This window comes from Nycticebus coucang, chromosome 17 (genome assembly GCF_027406575.1).
Source record: "Nycticebus coucang isolate mNycCou1 chromosome 17, mNycCou1.pri, whole genome shotgun sequence".
NCBI lineage: Eukaryota > Metazoa > Chordata > Mammalia > Primates > Lorisidae > Nycticebus > Nycticebus coucang.
This window is the reverse complement of record NC_069796.1, coordinates 40,152,134-40,169,105: the sequence shown is the minus strand read 5'-3', so window position 1 is coordinate 40,169,105 and position 16,972 is coordinate 40,152,134. Positions and strand designations below refer to the sequence as shown.

The 16,972-nt window shown below is 43.6% G+C and overlaps 1 protein-coding gene across 11 annotated transcripts in view; it reads right to left on the bottom strand.

The window, feature by feature from the left end:
• The window catches only part of LOC128568860 (protocadherin gamma-C4), a 187,890-nt gene that overhangs the window by 111,146 nt on the left and 59,772 nt on the right, over positions 1-16,972 (bottom strand). The window contains exons 1-2 of one of the 11 annotated variants that reach the window (XM_053566813.1): positions 4,551-4,720; positions 2,332-4,356 (exon numbers count right to left, since the gene is read on the bottom strand). The exons of 8 other annotated variants lie outside the window; for them this stretch is intronic. In XM_053566813.1, coding sequence (XP_053422788.1) covers positions 2,332-4,356; positions 4,551-4,574 — 2,049 coding nt within the window. In that variant the 5' untranslated portion in view covers positions 4,575-4,720. Of the gene's footprint in view, positions 1-2,331; positions 4,938-7,684; positions 10,259-16,972 lie in introns of those variants that run through there. 2 more of the 11 variants (XM_053566808.1, XM_053566798.1) reach the window with 2 other exon arrangements.

Below are 16,972 nucleotides of genomic sequence, written 5' to 3'. Positions count from 1 at the left end.
CTTCCTGATATCAGCACTCTTTATGAAAATAATTTATCTTTACTCTTATGACTACTTCAAGAAGTATCCATTGAAGTATACTGCCCATATGATGTAGCCAAAGGATGCCATGCCATACTAAATTCCTCTTCTTCATGTCTCAAATTATTTGGCTTATGTCATACGTTTTACAGTACATGAATTCATTCTTAAATGTTAGTGGGGAAATGTTTATGCATTCTACACTATAGGTCCTCAGTCACTGATATTTCTTGGGTATTCTAGTAGATTTCTTTACTTTTCTACCTATGTCCCTACATTATACTAAAGTAATGACTTTGGAATTATTGACATTAAGCTCACAGTAACTTTATTTACATAAATTTACTGAATATAGTGACAACGGTCTAACCATTTTTTACTCCATTTGTTAAATCAAAAAAAATTAGGCAACATTTAAGAAGGAGTTTGGATTTTTTTCCTACCAGGACAACTTCCCTCACAGTTTTTAAAAATTGCCAAGTGTCAATAATATAGTTGTCCTCTCGAATGACTCCATACTGAAATGCTACAGGAAGTATGAAGTTAATTCTCACTAGACAACTTATGCAACAAACACTGCCACACTACACAATCCTCAAGAAACATCATTTTCATTAACAACAAAAGTTTCCTTGTGTCTTCCACTTTCAAATCAGATATTATTTTTTTCCCAAATGCTACAAGAAAGAACACACAAATTGTGTAGTCTGCACTGAATTCCTTTTTTGTTTTGTTTTGTTTTCAGAGATGCAGGTCTCATTCTGCCACCCATGCTGGAATGCAATGGTATGAGCATAGCTCTCTGCTTTCTGGTGCTCCTGAGCTCAAGCAATGCTCAGGCTGAAGCCTTCCAATTAGCTGGGACTACAGGGGTTCACCCCACCACTTGGTGTGTATATATATATATTTTTTTTTTTTTTTTTAATTTTTGAGGCTATATAGTCCAGGCTGATCTTGAACTTCTGGCCTCAAGCGACCCTCCAGTCTTAGCCTCCCTGGTAGCTGAGACTATACCTGGGTGGCACCATGCCCAGCCCTAGACTGATCATTTTTAATTGAGTAGATCAGTTTGTTTAGAATTTGTGTACTTGAAGCTTTTGTTCTTAACATCAACATTGTCAAGCTCACAATTTCATATGGTTGTACTACTGAAACAGGTCATTTGAACTCTATTAAAATATGTTCTTGGGCGGCACCTGTGGCTCAGTCGGTAAGGCGCTGGCCCCATATAATGAGGGTGGCGGGTTCAAAGCCGGCCCCGCCGAACTGCAACAACAAAAAAAATAGCCGGGTGTTGTGGCGGGTGCCTGTAGTCCCAGCTACTAGGGAGGCTGAGGCAGGAGAATCGCTTAAGCCCAGGAGTTGGAGGTTGCTGTGAGCTGTGTAATGCCACAGCACTCTACCAAGGGCCATAAAGTGAAACTCTGTCTCTACAAAAAAAAAAAAATGTTCTTTGTACCTTACATAATCACTTTCAACAATTTAAAATGATATTTTATTTCAGATCTGAGTTTGTTGCCTTTGGTTTTTGTTTGGTGGGTGGAAAGCCCATTCTAGGCTTTAGATTTCATGTCTCCATTGGTCTTGGGCCTGGGTGACCACTGACACACACATTCAACATTTAGGAACCAGTCTCACCTCCTACCAAGATCCACCCTATAAGTTAGTTCATGGTTTGAAAGATGGCAAGAAATAGTAAACTTCTGAAGGATACCGATGCAGAAGCAGGGTCAGAAAAGATGTTTAAGGGCGGCGCCTGTGGCTCAGCAGGTAGGGCGCCGGTCCCATATGCCAGAGGTGGTGGGTTCAAACCCAGCCCCGGCCAAAAAAAAAAAAAAAAAAAAAAAAAAGAAAAGATGTTTAAAGTGAAGAAATCTTCCAAAGCCTAGTTATAGGATCAAACCCTAAGCATAATTACAAATTCTTGGATGCATTTTACTTTTACTAAGCTGGTATAAGTATTTACAAGTCTTAATAATTTTCCTGAAGCTCTAACTCATGCACACGTATGATAGCAGTTTTTTCATTAAGATGTATAGGTAGATAACTTCTTAAGTTGAATGAGTGACAATAAGCATAAAACAGTGGAAGTCGTATAAATCTTGTTCAAGCTTTTCAAAAGCAAATGAACAACCTATAACTATTGTAATTCAATTTGATAGTAATACTACTAAAATAAACCCAAACTTTGTGGTATGCCTTTAAAAATATTCTTAACTGTCTTACAATACTTTTTCAAAACATATAAGTAAAATTTATACCAAATAAAGTTCCTCTACAAAATAAGATTAAACAAAGAACTGAACTCACCTGAGCAAGAGCACCTCCATCCTTACATTCATGAAAATCTATGGATGTTAACAAAGAATCACTTTTCTCACAGCTTTCCTGGTTGATGAGCATGTCGGCGTAGTTGGGCTGAGGAAAGATTATGTGGCTCTTTCTGGAGTCTGCAGTGAGGGAGACCTCGTGGGAATAGGTCTGCAGGAAAGCCTGTACCTCATCAACACCCACAAAGCGTGAAGCAGGCATGCCCACCAACCTACCACCTCCAGAAGCCTGGAGCAAGCGTGACTTGTGCCAGCGTATCAGCCTGAGCCCCAAGAGCACAAGGACGAAGGTGAGGAAGATGCAGGATACCACTGCCACAGCCACCACCAGGTACAGAGTGAGGCCAGAATCATCTGGGTTGGCTGAAGGCTTGAGACTGCCCAGGTCGGCCAGGACTTCAGGAATACTGTCAGCCACAGCCACGGTGAGAGTGACGGAGGCTGAGAGAGGGGGCTGGCCGTGGTCCTGGACCACCACTACTAGGCTCTGCTTTAGCGCGTCTCTGTCCAGCAGGGCCCGTGCAGTTCGCACCTCACCTGAGTGCAGACCCACGGAGAAAAGCCCTGGCTCACTGGCCTTGAGCAGGCGGTAGGACAGCCAGGCATTCTGGCCTGAGTCTCTGTCCACCGCCACCACCTTTGTTACCAGGTACCCGGCGTCTGCTGAGCGGGGTGTCAGCTCTACGCCAGTGGAACCGTCTGTGGGGAGGGCGGGATACAGGATCTCAGGAGTGTTGTCATTTTGGTCCAGTACGAACAACTTCAGCGAGACGTTGCTGCTGAGTGGAGGGTTTCCACTGTCGCTGGCTGTCACCAGTAACTGCAAGTCTCGGATCTGCTCATAGTCGAAAGATTGCAGGGCATACAAAACACCAGTGTCAGAGTTGATGGAGACAAACGATGATAGGGGCGCCCCCTGGCGGGTATCCTCAGTCACTGAGTAAGTGACCTGTGCGTTTTCCTGGCTATCCGGGTCGTGTGCAGTCAATGAGAAGATGGAGGCACCTCTCAGGTTGTTCTCTGGGATGTAGGCAGAGTAGGAGGCATGAGGGAAAGTAGGCGGGTTGTCGTTAATGTCTGCCACTTGCAGGGCAATGTGAGTTTCAGTGGAAAGAGGCGGGGTTCCTAGATCTGAGGCCACCACTGTGATATTGTAGGTAGAGACTTTTTCTCGGTCCAAATATTTCCACATCACTAACCTATAATAATTATCTATTGACTTTTCTAACTTGAAAGGTAAATTCTCATCTGTGTAACAGTCAACTTGGCTATTCTTCCCAGAGTCTTGGTCATGCACATTGAAGATGGCAATTACTGTTCCTGGAGGAGAATTTTCCAACACTGGGCTAAACAAAGATGCAATGATCACTTCGGGTCTATTGTCATTTACATCTTCCACTATAACGAGCACTTTGGTCCTACCCAGAAGTGCCCCTACATCTTCAGCTTGTATTTCCATTTCATAAAGTGAACATTCTTCATAATCTAGACTTTTTGCTGTTGATATCTCCCCTGTTTTTTCATTAAGTTGGAATAATAGAGATTGTTTGTCATTAATTTTCCGGAATTTATATGCCACTTTTCCATTGGCGCCCTCATCTGGGTCGCTAGCTGCTACAGTAAGCAGCTGGGTGCCCGGGGGCACGTTCTCAAGGACTTTCACTCGGTAAATAGGTTGAGCAAAAACAGGGGCATTATCATTTGTATCCAGCACTGTCACCTGGATGCGCACTGTGCTCGAGCGACGCGGGTCGCCGCCATCCGAGGCGGTGAGGACCAGGTGGTGAGCAGCCTCTTCCTCTCGGTCCAGCGCGCTCTCCAGCACCAGCTCTGGGCTTAAAGTCCCATCATCTCCAGTTTGCACGTCCAGGGAGAAGTGGTGATTGGGGCTGAGCTGGTAGCTCTGCAGAGAATTCACGCCCACATCCAGGTCCACAGCTTCTGGGAGTGGATAACGTGCTCCAGGGACAGCTATTTCGTTAATTTTTACTTCCAGATCTTTGATCTGGAATTTTGGATTATTATCATTAATATCAATTATTTCTATTTCTATCCCAAAGAGTTTTCCTCTATCCTCAACCAATATGTTAATATTTATCAGACACCGGGGTCTCCGCGCGCAAAGCTCCTCCCGGTCTATCCTGTCAGCGGTGATCAAGCTGCCACTTCTCGGATTTAGAGCAAAAAGCTGTGTCCTACCTCTGGAGACGATGCGGACTCCATGTTTCACCAGTTCCCAGGGCTCCAGTCCCAAGTCCTTGGAGATATTACCCACGAAGGAGCCTTTGTCCGTCTCTTCTGGCATAGAGTAGCGAATCTGTCCGGTCCCGAAATCCCATAGCGTTCCCAGCACCGTGCACAGCAGGATCAGCTCGCTGCCCCCTCCGTGATTCTTTGGAGCGGCCATTGTTACTCACTACAGAATTCTTTCAGAATCTTTGCTGTTGCACATATGTATTGTTTAGGTTTTTGCCGCAGGAATGGAGATCATGATCTCATAGAAAGACGGAGTGCGACAAAGTAGGGAAGGAGGTTCGCTGCAGCCCAGCAGTTGTTTTGTGGGATTTGCTGGTCTTTGCGAGGTGTAAGCCCTGAGTATTGGATGGCATTTTGGTTGCATTTCTCTCCCAATAGGGCAACAGCGGCGCTTAGAGTCCTAAGCAGTTATTGCACTTAGATACAGATGACTTCATATCTAATACTGCTTGGAATACTGTGAAACACAAAATACTACTTGCTTTTTATTAGTTTGTTTTGCAATTTATTTAATTCTCCCTAAATGCATATTTTAAAGAAAATTACCAAGGAGAGTGGGATGAAATGGGGTGTTTTTATCAAGTATTAAATGATCAGATTGTTGGGTTAGCATTACATTAAATTACATTTCTGGAATACATTCACTCTTAAAAAATATGATAATTTCATTTCTGTAGTGCTGTAAGCTTTCTTGTAAATATCTTCAATGTATATATGAAATAAATAAGAACTCCAGGTGTCACTTGAAATGAACTTTAGGAGAATAAAAGTGGCCTGTTGGAGATGATTTACTTTTGATTACTCAAAAGTTGCTTTATTTGTTCTAAACCCTAATTAACCATTATAGAAGCTTTTTATAGAGTTGCTGTTTTTAAATCTTCTTTCTAAATGCTATTTTATTACACACTGATGTTTTTAAGTAAATATTGAGAAATGTTAATAGAATATGTTTTACAATAGCAGTTTATGAAAAATTATATATTGTTTTGCTATTTTGTTTAAATTATTTGTATTTTTCTGTTTGAATAGAAAGTACTTGAAAGACACAAAGGAGTGTACAACAGAAAGTCAATCTCCATCTCATCCCTTCCACCAAAGAGAGATGATTATATTCTTTTAAACCTACATTAGTCCTTTGATCTAAAGAAGCACAAAATAAAAGGAATACATAACGATCACTAAGAAGTCAAACAATAAATGTGACCAGAAAAAGTATCTCTTTCCCTCAGCAATTTGTAAAGCGGTCATTAACTAAAGCAGTTGCTTAGGAATACCCAGAAACAGGCTCATACAATATAGTATGCTCTTTTATATATACTGTGTGTGCATATTAGATTGTTGGCTTTGTCTGAAATTTTGAAAAATTCAAGTTTGTATTTCTCTCTGAGAGACAGAATGATGAGAACACTACTAGTTTGGAGTTGCAAAGAAGATAGCTAAAAATATACATATTTGAAGTATGTGTGAGAGAAGCAACAGAGGCAAGGCAGTTTATCTTTTCTTTGATGGAGGAGCCAGTTGAATGAACTTCAATATATATTAACCCTGAAAAATGTATGTTGCAAGGAAATAGAACCTGCTTTTGCCATTCCCATGAACATAATGGATCTTTTGCTACACAAAATGATGACACACACACACACACACACACACACGCAGAGTACATTGCATAAAATTACAAGGGGTTCATGCCTATAAAAATCCAGTTCAAGATACCTTATTCTAGGAGTTTTTGAAACAAAAAGGATTAGTATGGAAACCATACAAGTTCAATTAGTGAAGGTAAGTGGGCCCGGGGGCTCACACCTGTAATCCTAATGCTTTGGGAGGCTGAGTTGGGAGGATTGCCTGGGGCCAGGATTTTGAGACTAGCCTAAGTAACATAGCAAGAAGCTATTTCTACAAAAAAACTAAAAAAATTAGTCAGGTAGGATGGTACTAGCCTGTAGTCCTAGCTAGAGGAGGTGGGAGAACACTTGAGTCCAGGAGTTGGAGATTGGGGAGAGCTATGATAACAGCATTGTACTCTACCCTGCGTGACAGAGTGAGACCCTATCTCACACACAAAAAAGTGAACAAAAATATCTAGTTTTAACTTAAATTCTTTTGCTTTGAGGGTTTATTTAAATGACTATTTTTACATTTATAGCATGGCCAAACTGAAAAAAAGTATTCACCATAAAGTAGGAAACAGGAATAAAAAAGTGTGGGAAAAATCTCATTCAACTTTTTAGGACAGAGCCAGTAACATTGTCTAAGGTATTCACTTTGTAGGTAAAATGATCATTGGTTTTAAATCTGAGCATCAGAGAAAACTCCTATAAGCTACCAGATTGCTCCTTCTTCACTCCTCCTTTGAAGAATGGTACAACCACTTTTTAACATACTATAACTTTCTTAAGGGTCAGGCATGATGGCTCACACCTGTAATCCTAGCATTCTGGGAAGCCCAGGTGGGTGTTCAGGACCAGCTTTCGCAAGAGTGAGACCCATGTCTCTAAGAACAGCCAGGTGTTGTGGAGGGCACCTGTAGTCCTAGCGACTGGGAAGGCTGAGGCAAGAGAATTGCCTGATGGCTCAGTGCCCGTAGAACAGTGGTTACAGTGTCAGCCAGATGCACCGAGGTTGGTGGGTTCGAACTCTGCCCAGGCCAGCTAAACAACAATGACAACTGCAACAAAAAACAGCCGGGCTTTGTAGCAGGCACCTGTAGCCCCAGCTACTTGGGAGGCTGAGGCAACACAATCGCTTAAGCCTAAGAGTTAGAGGTTGCTGTGAACTGTGATGCCAGGCACTCTACTGAGGGTGACATAGTGAGACTCTGTCTCAAAAAAAAAAAAAAATAGAGAGAGAGAGAGAATTGATTGAGCCCAAGAGTTTGAGGTTGCTGTGAGCTATGATGCAATCACACTCAACCCCAAGGCAACTGAGTGAGACTCTGCCTAAAACCAAACAAACAACAACAAAACTTTCTTAGAACAACTCAGAAGATCTGAAAATTGTACATTTTCTTGTGAATATGTATATTTTTCTGTGAAACAAAGAACTGGGTAGACAACGAGAAGTAGGAAACTCACCTGACAGGAAGTAGAGTCGCTGGAATTACAAAGTGGAAACAAGGCCCCAGATGGATCACCACAAAGTATGTCTTGTCCTGAACTCAGTTGCTCACTACTTTTTAGAAAATTAAACTCTGTCTTTCCCGTGTGTGCAACGCACAGATTGTAGGAATAAGGCAAAGTGCCCTCGCTGTAGTTGGGGGGAACCACGGCTCCAGACTTGACACAGAGATCAGGCTGAAAGCAGCTCCAGGAAGCTGGTCTGGAGGAGCGTCGCAGGCGCAGTGCTATGGCCAGAATCACCGCCAGGAGGAAAAGCACTGAGATCAAGGCCAAGGCCAGCACCAGGTAAAACTGCAGCTCAGCTTGCGGGTCAGAGGGCGCTGGGCGGTCTGTGAGATCTGGCAGCACCTCCTGCAAGCTGTCGGCGAAGACCAGGTGCAGCGTGGCAGTGGCGGAGAGAGGCGGCTTTCCACCGTCACGCACAGCGACCAGCAGGCGCTGTCGGGCTGCGTCCCGGTCACCCAAGGCACGCGCTGTGCGCACCTCGCCAGTGCGCAGCCCCAGGCTGAAGAGCCCTGGCTCGCTGGCCTGCAGCACGTGGTAGGACAGCCAGGCGTTGTGTCCAGAGTCTGCGTCCACCGCCACCACCTTGGTGACTAGATAGCCAGGCTCCGCGGCGCGCGGCACCATATCAAAGAGAGCGGAGCCGTCTGGCCCCAGAGACGGATATAGCACCCGTGGTGCGTTGTCGTTGCGGTCTCCCACTAACACGCGCAGGCTCACGTTGGAGCTGAGCGCGGGCGAACCCTGATCGCGGGCTTGCAGAGTGAGTTCGAAAGTGCGCAGCTGTTCATGGTCGAAGGCGCGCTGCGCGAACACCACCCCACTCTGCGCGTTCACAGACACGTAGGATGACAGCATCCTGGGTTCCAGGTCACTGGCCACTATAGAGTAGGAGACTTGGCCATTGGGTCCCAAGTCAGGATCGGAAGCGCTGACTTGTGAGATTGAGGCTCCTGGAGGGTTGTTCTCTGCCACGTGGACCACATAAGAAGCCTGTTTGAAAACTGGAGGATTGTCATTCACATCACCAATGTTCAGGGTAATGCTGGAGCTGGAGGTGAGGGGAGGCTTGCCCCCGTCTGTGGCTATAATCGTGATATTGTACTCTGGGTTCTTCTCACGGTCTAGAACACCATCTGTCACTAATTTGTACGTGTTTCTTGACGAAGTGAGTATTTTAAATGGAATATCACCTTCCAATTTACAACTAACTTCTCCGTTGTTCCCTGAATCCTTGTCACGGATTTTGAGCAAAGCAATGTGCGTGCCCAGCTCAGTGTCCTCCATAATCAGGTCTGGAAGAGACTGGAATATCACTTCTGGGACGTTGTCATTTTCATCTATGACTTCTATCTCCACTGTACATTGTGCGATCATTCCTCCACCATCCCTTGCTTCCAAAACTATGGAATATTCTTTGACTTCTTCAAAATCTAATGTATTTAGAATAGTAATTTCCCCGGTTTTAGAATTCAGATTAAACTGGGTGATAGGGCTAGCTTCGCTGAAAGAAAAGGTGATCTCAGCATTGATTCCCTCATCCTGATCAGTGGCAGTCACCTGAAGCACGGTGGTTCCCGGGGACACGTTTTCCGGAAGGCTCACCCTGTATATATCTTGGCTGAACACTGGTGGGTTATCATTGGCATCAATCACTAGGACTTGTATCTGTGCAGTGCTGCTTAGGGGTGGATCTCCAAAGTCCAAGGCAGTCAAGGTCAAGTGGTAGGATTTCTGCTTTTCCCGGTCTAAAAGCATCTTCAATACGAGCTCAGGGTATTTACTGCCATCTGATTTCTCTTTATTCATGAGTGAGAAATGATCATTGGGACTGAGCTGGTAATTCTGTAGCGAATTGGTACCAATATCTGCATCCTGGGCAGATAATAAGATAAATCTTGTGCCTGGCTGTGCAGATTCAATTATTTGCAGCTCAAAGGAATTTTGTGAGAATTTTGGCGTGTGGTCATTAATGTCCTCGATCTCCACATTCACGTGATAAAAGTTCAGAGGATTGTCAGCCACAGCCTCAAATTCCAGAGCACATGCTGGATTCTTCCCGCATATCTGCTCCCTGTCCAGCCTGCTGCTTACAAGCAACTCCCCACTCTCTGCGCTCACGGTGAAGTAAGGCTTCTCCGAACTGACACGCAGTTTTCGAGTGGGTAACTCCCGGACACTGAAGCCCAGGTCCTTGGCGAGGTTCCCCACTACCGAGCCCTTGGGCATTTCCTCGGGAATCCTGTAGCCGATCTGCTCAGAGAGCGCCCGGCAGAACAAAGACAGCAGGAAGGGAAAGAGCACTGGCCGCCTCTCAGCCCGGCCCCGCTCCCCAGCGCCGCTCCCCATCCCTCTTGCTCTCCTCACCTTGCTCACCAGCCTGGACACAAATAATCTCTGTATTGCAGATGTCCACAGCTCCGAACCGACTTACGTTCTAGTTCCAGTTCAGGACAAGAGTCTTCTATTCCGGGGGAGGAAGCGGTGGAAAGACTATGGTTGGAGAGTCTGAGATGGGGCTGCCCTAGAAAGCGCCGCGTCTGCGCGAGGAGATCGCGAGCGCCCAGTTCTCCACTTTTGGCCAACAGCGGCGCCCAGAGTCCACGCTGGGAAACTGCAGCCTCTGCAGCTTCAGTTTAACCAGTGCGATAATATCATCATTGTGTGCTTAACTGAAAAAGCCATGTTTTTTCCTGTGTTCGTATATTTAATAACGCTTAAAGTTGTACTCTTACAAATTCCTTTATTCCTAATTTCTGGGTTCTCCGGGAAATCATATGGATTTAACACATAAACATCTATGTATTGACATAATCATTCCCTAATCTTCGAACACACACTACTTACACAAAGATGGGACTTAACACAGAGTTGGCCTAAGTAAACCATCTGAGTACGGTAATTATACATTAGCAATAATAAATAAACTCTATCTTTCTTTTCTTGTTCTTACTGTTTCCCCCACGTTTCTAGGTACTTGCAAGTTGATTTATTTAAAAGTTTTCCAGACAGCATCATTGATGCTAAAATTGTCTTTAGGAAGGCACAATTTGTACTTATCTTCAAACATATATCTTTCACCAATAGGTTCAGTGATAGCTTTATGGTAATATTATGTGATTGTCATTTCTGCAATCATACGCAATATTAGATTAAGAAAATGGGGTAGCCTAAAAATAGGCTATCTTTTTCCTTCCAACTACACAATTATTTTTCTTCTTATAAAATATAACATTAGTCTTCGAAGTTATCAGGCATGTAGTATTTCGCCTCAACAAAATCCCCTACATCTATTGCATTGCAACACTGGTTCCTACCGCTACACTTATTTAACATTCATGAGCACTTCTGGATGAAAAGAAATAATTCCTAGAAAGTTGGCTTGCAATAGCTCACTGAATTAAGTCATTATTTCTCCCCTTTGTTTAAAAATATTCTAAAGAATCTCATAAAAATTTTTTTTGTTGCGTTTTTTGGCTAGGGCCGGGTTTGAACTCACCACTTCCGGTATATGGGACCGGCGTTCTACTCCTTAAGCCACAGGCGCTGCCCCAAATCTCATAAATCTTAATTTGAGGATTGGATTAAAAAAGTATTTTATAACTATATTTCTGCCAGAGTACCTTTCCTCACAAAGTATCATAACATTGTCCTCTTCTGCCTGTGATCATACATCTGAATACACAGAATGTGTGTATTCCCACACTATTGGACAACGGATTATATGCAAAATACCACTAAATAAAACACTACTCTAGAGAAAAAAGATATTAAAAAAATAACAGATGGAGAGGTCATGCTATGTTCCACAGGTGAGCCTGGAAATCCTCAAGGGATCCTTTCCTCATCAGCCTCCTGTCACCCCCTTCCAGATAATAATCATCTGACATACAAAATAATATGGAAGTAGTTAATCTCAGATTGGGTTATTTCTAATCAATAAATAAAATCAGTTGATGATCTAGGATTTGAGTAGATGAGACAGTTGTTTCATAAAGCCAGCATGCACAATATCCCCAATCTCCCACTCAAAGAGCCCACAGACACATTTCACATGGATATACCACTAAAAACAACACATTACATTCTATGTTAAAAACACATAACTGGGCAGCTCCCGTAGCTCAGTGAGTAGGGCACCAGCTACATATACCAAGGCTGGCAGGTTTGAACCCAGCCTGGGCCAGCTAAACAACAATGACAACTGCAACAAAAATAGCTGGGTGTTGTGGGAGACTTGGGAGACTACTTGGGAGGTACCTGGGAGACTGAGACAAGAGAATCGCTTAAGCCTAAGAGTTTGAGGTTGCTGTGAGCTGTGACACCATCGCACTCTACCGAGGGTGACATAGTGAGACTCTGTCTCAAAAAAAAAGAAAAGAAAAGAAAAAAGAAAACAACACATAACTGCCTGTTTCACAATGTCAGTTATAACACCTGAAATTTTTTTGACACATTTTATTGGTTTTGGTCAATGACCTTTCATTTGACATTAGATGCCATGTCTGTCTTAGTTAAGGTCAGCAGACATATTTCATTATTTAGGCATCAACCTAACCTTGCACTAGTACCCTAACTTTACTAGAAGATTATATTTTAAATAGGTCAAGAAACAACCGAGATTTTCTGGACCATCAAGGTGAGGTACATGTAACTAAGGTCAGAAAACAGAAAAGAGTTTCACATTGGAAAAAGTCTTCAAGAACACTGTATAAATCAGAATGCTAAAGAGAGCACTGAGAAGGTGGCTGAGGTGTGTTTTACTCTTGTTTACCAATTAACAATAAGAAAGACTCAACAATTTGTTTTCATTTATAAAATATACAAGTTAAGAAAATCAAGTGGATAGTCCCAGCTACTCGGGAGGCTGAGGCAAGAGAATCGCTTAAGCCCAGGAGTTGGAGGTTGCTGTGAGCTGTGTGAGGCCACGGCACTCTACCGAGGGCCATAAAGTGAGACTCTGTCTCTACAAAAAAAAAAAAAAAAAAAAAAATCAAGTGGAAAGTAGGTGGAAATTACAAAAAGGTGATAGTCCACTTATTAACCATCTTACCCATCTTCTGCTAAAGAAAGGATATCATAACCAATGTTTTCAATATTAAAATATCACCATTAAAGTAAACTGGTGAACTAGTTTTTGCCTCTTTAACTTCATAACACTTGTTTTGCAAAATAATAGAGAAATATCACATGAAATATAATTCCTCATGGAAATAAAGTAAGGCCTGAGCTCACCTGAATACTTGGGGCTTCATCCTTACATTCATGGAAATCTATGGATGTTAATAAAGAATCATTTTTCTCACAGCTTTCCTGGCTGATGAGCGTGTCAGCATAGTTGGGCCGGGGGAAGATCAGGTGACTCTTTCTGGAGTCTGCTGTGAGAGAGACCTCATGGGAATAGGTCTGCAGGAAAGCCTGCACCCCGTCTACACCAATGAAGTTTGAGGCAGGCACACCTGTCAGCACAGCTCCGGAGGCCTGCAGCAGGCGTGACTTGTGCCAGCGCCCCAGCCTAAGTGCAAGCAGCACCATGACAAAGGCAAGGAAGACACAGGAGACCACTGCCACCGCCACCACCAGATATAGAGTGAGGTCAGAGTCGTAAGGCCCAGCTGGGGGTTCAAGGCTGCTCAGGTCAGCCAGAACTTCTGGAATACTGTCGGCTACAGCCACTGTGAGTGTGACACTGGTTGAGAGAGGGGGCTGGCCATGGTCCTGGACGGCCACCAGAAGGCTCTGCTTCAGCGCATCTCTGTCGTGTAGGGCTCGTGCTGTGCGCACCTCGCCTGTGTGCAGCCCCACAGAGAAGAGCCCTGGCTCGCTGGCCTTGAGCAGGCGGTAGGACAGCCAGGCGTTCTGGCCTGAGTCTTTGTCCACAGCCACCACTTTGGTCACCAGGTAGCCAGGTTCTGCAGAGCGGGGTGCCAGCTCCACACCTGTAGATCCATCAGTGGGTAGGGCAGGGTATAGGATCTCGGGTGCATTGTCATTCTGGTCCAGCACAAAGAGGCTAAGTGAAACATTGCTGCTCAGGGGTGGGTCCCCGCTGTCACGTGCTGTCACTATCAGTTGTAGGTTTTGAAACTGCTCATAGTCAAAGGATCTCAGAGCATACAGCACACCAGTATCAGAGTTGATAGAGACATAAGAAGACACTGGAGTTCCCTGGATGGTGTCTTCCACCAAGGAATAAGTGACCTCAGCATTCTCATCACTGTCAGGGTCTTGTGCAGTTACCAAGAAGATGGAAGCGCCTCTGGGGTTGTTCTCAGGGAAGTAGACTGAGTAGGAGGAGTGGGGGAAGGTGGGTGGATTGTCATTGGTGTCTGCCACATGCATAGAGATGTGAGTTTCAGTGGACAGGGGAGGAGTTCCACCATCTGTGGCTTTCAGTGTGATGTTATACACAGAGAGTCTTTCCCGGTCCAGACTTTTGGCTGTCATCAATCTATAATAATTATCTATTGATCTTTCTAACTTAAAAGGCATATTTCCTGGAATTGTGCAGGTCACTTCACCATTCTTCCCAGAATCTCTGTCTTGGACGTAGAAAAGAGCAATTACTGTCCCAGGAGGTTTGTCTTCAGGAATTGTGCCACTTAAAGACGTTACAGTCACTTCTGGAGCATTGTCATTCACATCTAAAATCGTGATCAGTACTTTTACCTTTGTCAGGCTACTAGAACCATCCTGAGCCTGAACTTCCATTTCATAGAAGCCAGATTCTTCATAGTCTAGTTCTTCTAAAGTTGATAATTCTCCTGTAAGGGCGTTCAGGTGGAATCTTTGTAGAAGTTTTGGAGTTATTTTCCGAAAAGAATATGTCACTTCCCCATTTACTCCCTCGTCCAGGTCAATAGCATTTACCGTGAGCAGCTTTGTACCCACGGGCACGTTCTCCGGGACAGTTACTTGGTACTGGGGCCGAGAGAAGACAGGCGCATGATCATTCACATCCAGCACCGTTACCTGGATTCGGGCAGTGCCAGTTCGGGGCGGGTCACCACCGTCACAGGCAGTGAGAACCAGGTGGTGAACCTTCTCTTCCTCCCGGTCCAGCATTCGTTCCAGTACCAGTTCTGGGTATTTAGTTCCATCGTCTCCACTTTGCACAACCAGGGAGAAGTGGCGGTTGGGGCTGAGCTGGTATCTTTGGAGGGAGTTCGTGCCGACATCTGGATCCCCCGCCTCGTTTAAAGGAAACCGCAGTCCAGGAGCTGTATTCTCCATTATTTTTACATTTATTTCTTCTATCAAGAATCTAGGAGCGTTGTCATTAATATCCATTATTTCCACTTCTACAGGATAAAGATTCATTTCTTCTTCCATCAAGATGTTAAAATTTATGAGACACCTCGGGCTCTGAGCGCAGAGCTCTTCCCGGTCTATCCTGTCTGCGGTGACCAAGCTGCCACCTCGCGGGTTCAGAGAGAAAAGCTGTGTCCTACCTCTGGAGACGATGCGGACTCCGCGCTCCGACAGCTCCCAGGGCTCCAGCCCCAGGTCTTTGGCGATGTCACCCACAAAAGACCCTTTGTCTGTCTCCTCCAACACCGAGTAGACAAAAAGTCCTGCCCAGGCTCCCCGCAAGGTCCCCAGGAGGATGGAGAGCAAGGCGAATCCTGTGTAGTTCCCGCCCCTGTGCCGAGCCGCCATTATCCTGCTCTTCTTGTTTAGACACTGACCTGAGTCTGGATGTGCTTCTGAATGCGGTGTATTAGCGTGGATCCCTCTGTATTCGGAAGAAGGGCCCAGAGTCCAGCAAGATAGGGGCTTGAGTTTGGTGCAGCTCGGAAGAGGGCTTGTCTCAATTTGTCGTTTCTCTATGTTGTAAACTCGGTGGTTCTATGGGATCTCTCGCACCATTTTCCCCGGTTGGTGAACAGCGGCGCTTAGAGTCCTTTCTAAGTTAATGCACCACATAGAATCAAACTGATTTTTATGGAAAATTGTTTCTTCCTTCTAAATTTCCCTATGTAGTTAAATTTCTTCATTCCAGATATCTCTGATATACTTTTAAAATCTATTTTAAGGCACTGAATTAATGCAACAGTGTTCATGGATGGATGTTTGATATTCTTAGATAATTTTATAAAATGTTTTGAACTGCAACTTTGAAGTTACTCTTTTGAGCACTGACTCACATTTTACTGCACATATAAAAATCAATCATTGAAACCAAGGGAACCTTTATTTAAATGCGAATGAAAGAATTTACATAGAAAATATTTACATCAGTGTATGTAAATTTTAATTAATTCAATACTGTTATTGAACACATACTGTATAGTACCACATAGACACCGCCACACAAGACTCAAAAAGTCAAAATTGACTTTAAAATATAGAAAAGTATTTTGATAAATTTTTGATTGTATAGCATCTTAGAACTTTAACACCTTCATGTTAACAATTTTCATAAATTAGAGGGAATGCTTTGTTCCTGATTGTAAAGTAGTAGAACAACATAGGAATCCAAATATCCTCACTGTCATTCTCATAAGAAAAAAAGAAATAATTGTTGGTCTTGGGTGATGCTTCATGCGGAAATAAGTGTCATTGGAGATGAGGTAAGAAGCCAAGTAGCAACAACCAGCTATAGCAGCAACCAACCAATTTCTGCAGAAGGCAGAAATTTGCCGTGATCCTACGGGGTTGTGAATTCATAAGAAAGCAGGTGCTGGCATGACTGTTTTTTTCATTATGGAATTCAAATCTTCATCTTACCCTATTCTAGCATAGTTGAGGAACAAGGGATCTCTAGACTGCATCTGGATCGCAAGCAAGACTGTAGAGAAAGGATACTTAGAAGTACTCATTATCTGCACTGATGTTGATAGATTAAAACTCTATTGATGGACCCAAGGCTACCCTCAGCTAGCAGAAATAAAAGATAGACCCATTCATATGTTTGCAGAAGAAAAAGAATAAAGATCTTTATCTTTATCTTTGGAATAAAGATCTAGCAAGAAATAAAAGACCTAGTCTTGCCCTGTAAATTAGCTTAAGTCTTAGAGAAATAGCTAGTAGAAATAGAAGAGGAATCCAGAAGTAAAAATGTTTAACTTAGTTTGGTGGGAGATTCCTAAGTAATCTATTTCTGCTCTTGGGTAGCATTGCCCCAGAATATAGGACATACTTTGAATGAAATGCTGTTTCAATCTATCAAAATAATTCAAACTCATATTTGCTTTTACCAAGTAGACAAAATAATTTTTTAAGGAACTAAAATGGATA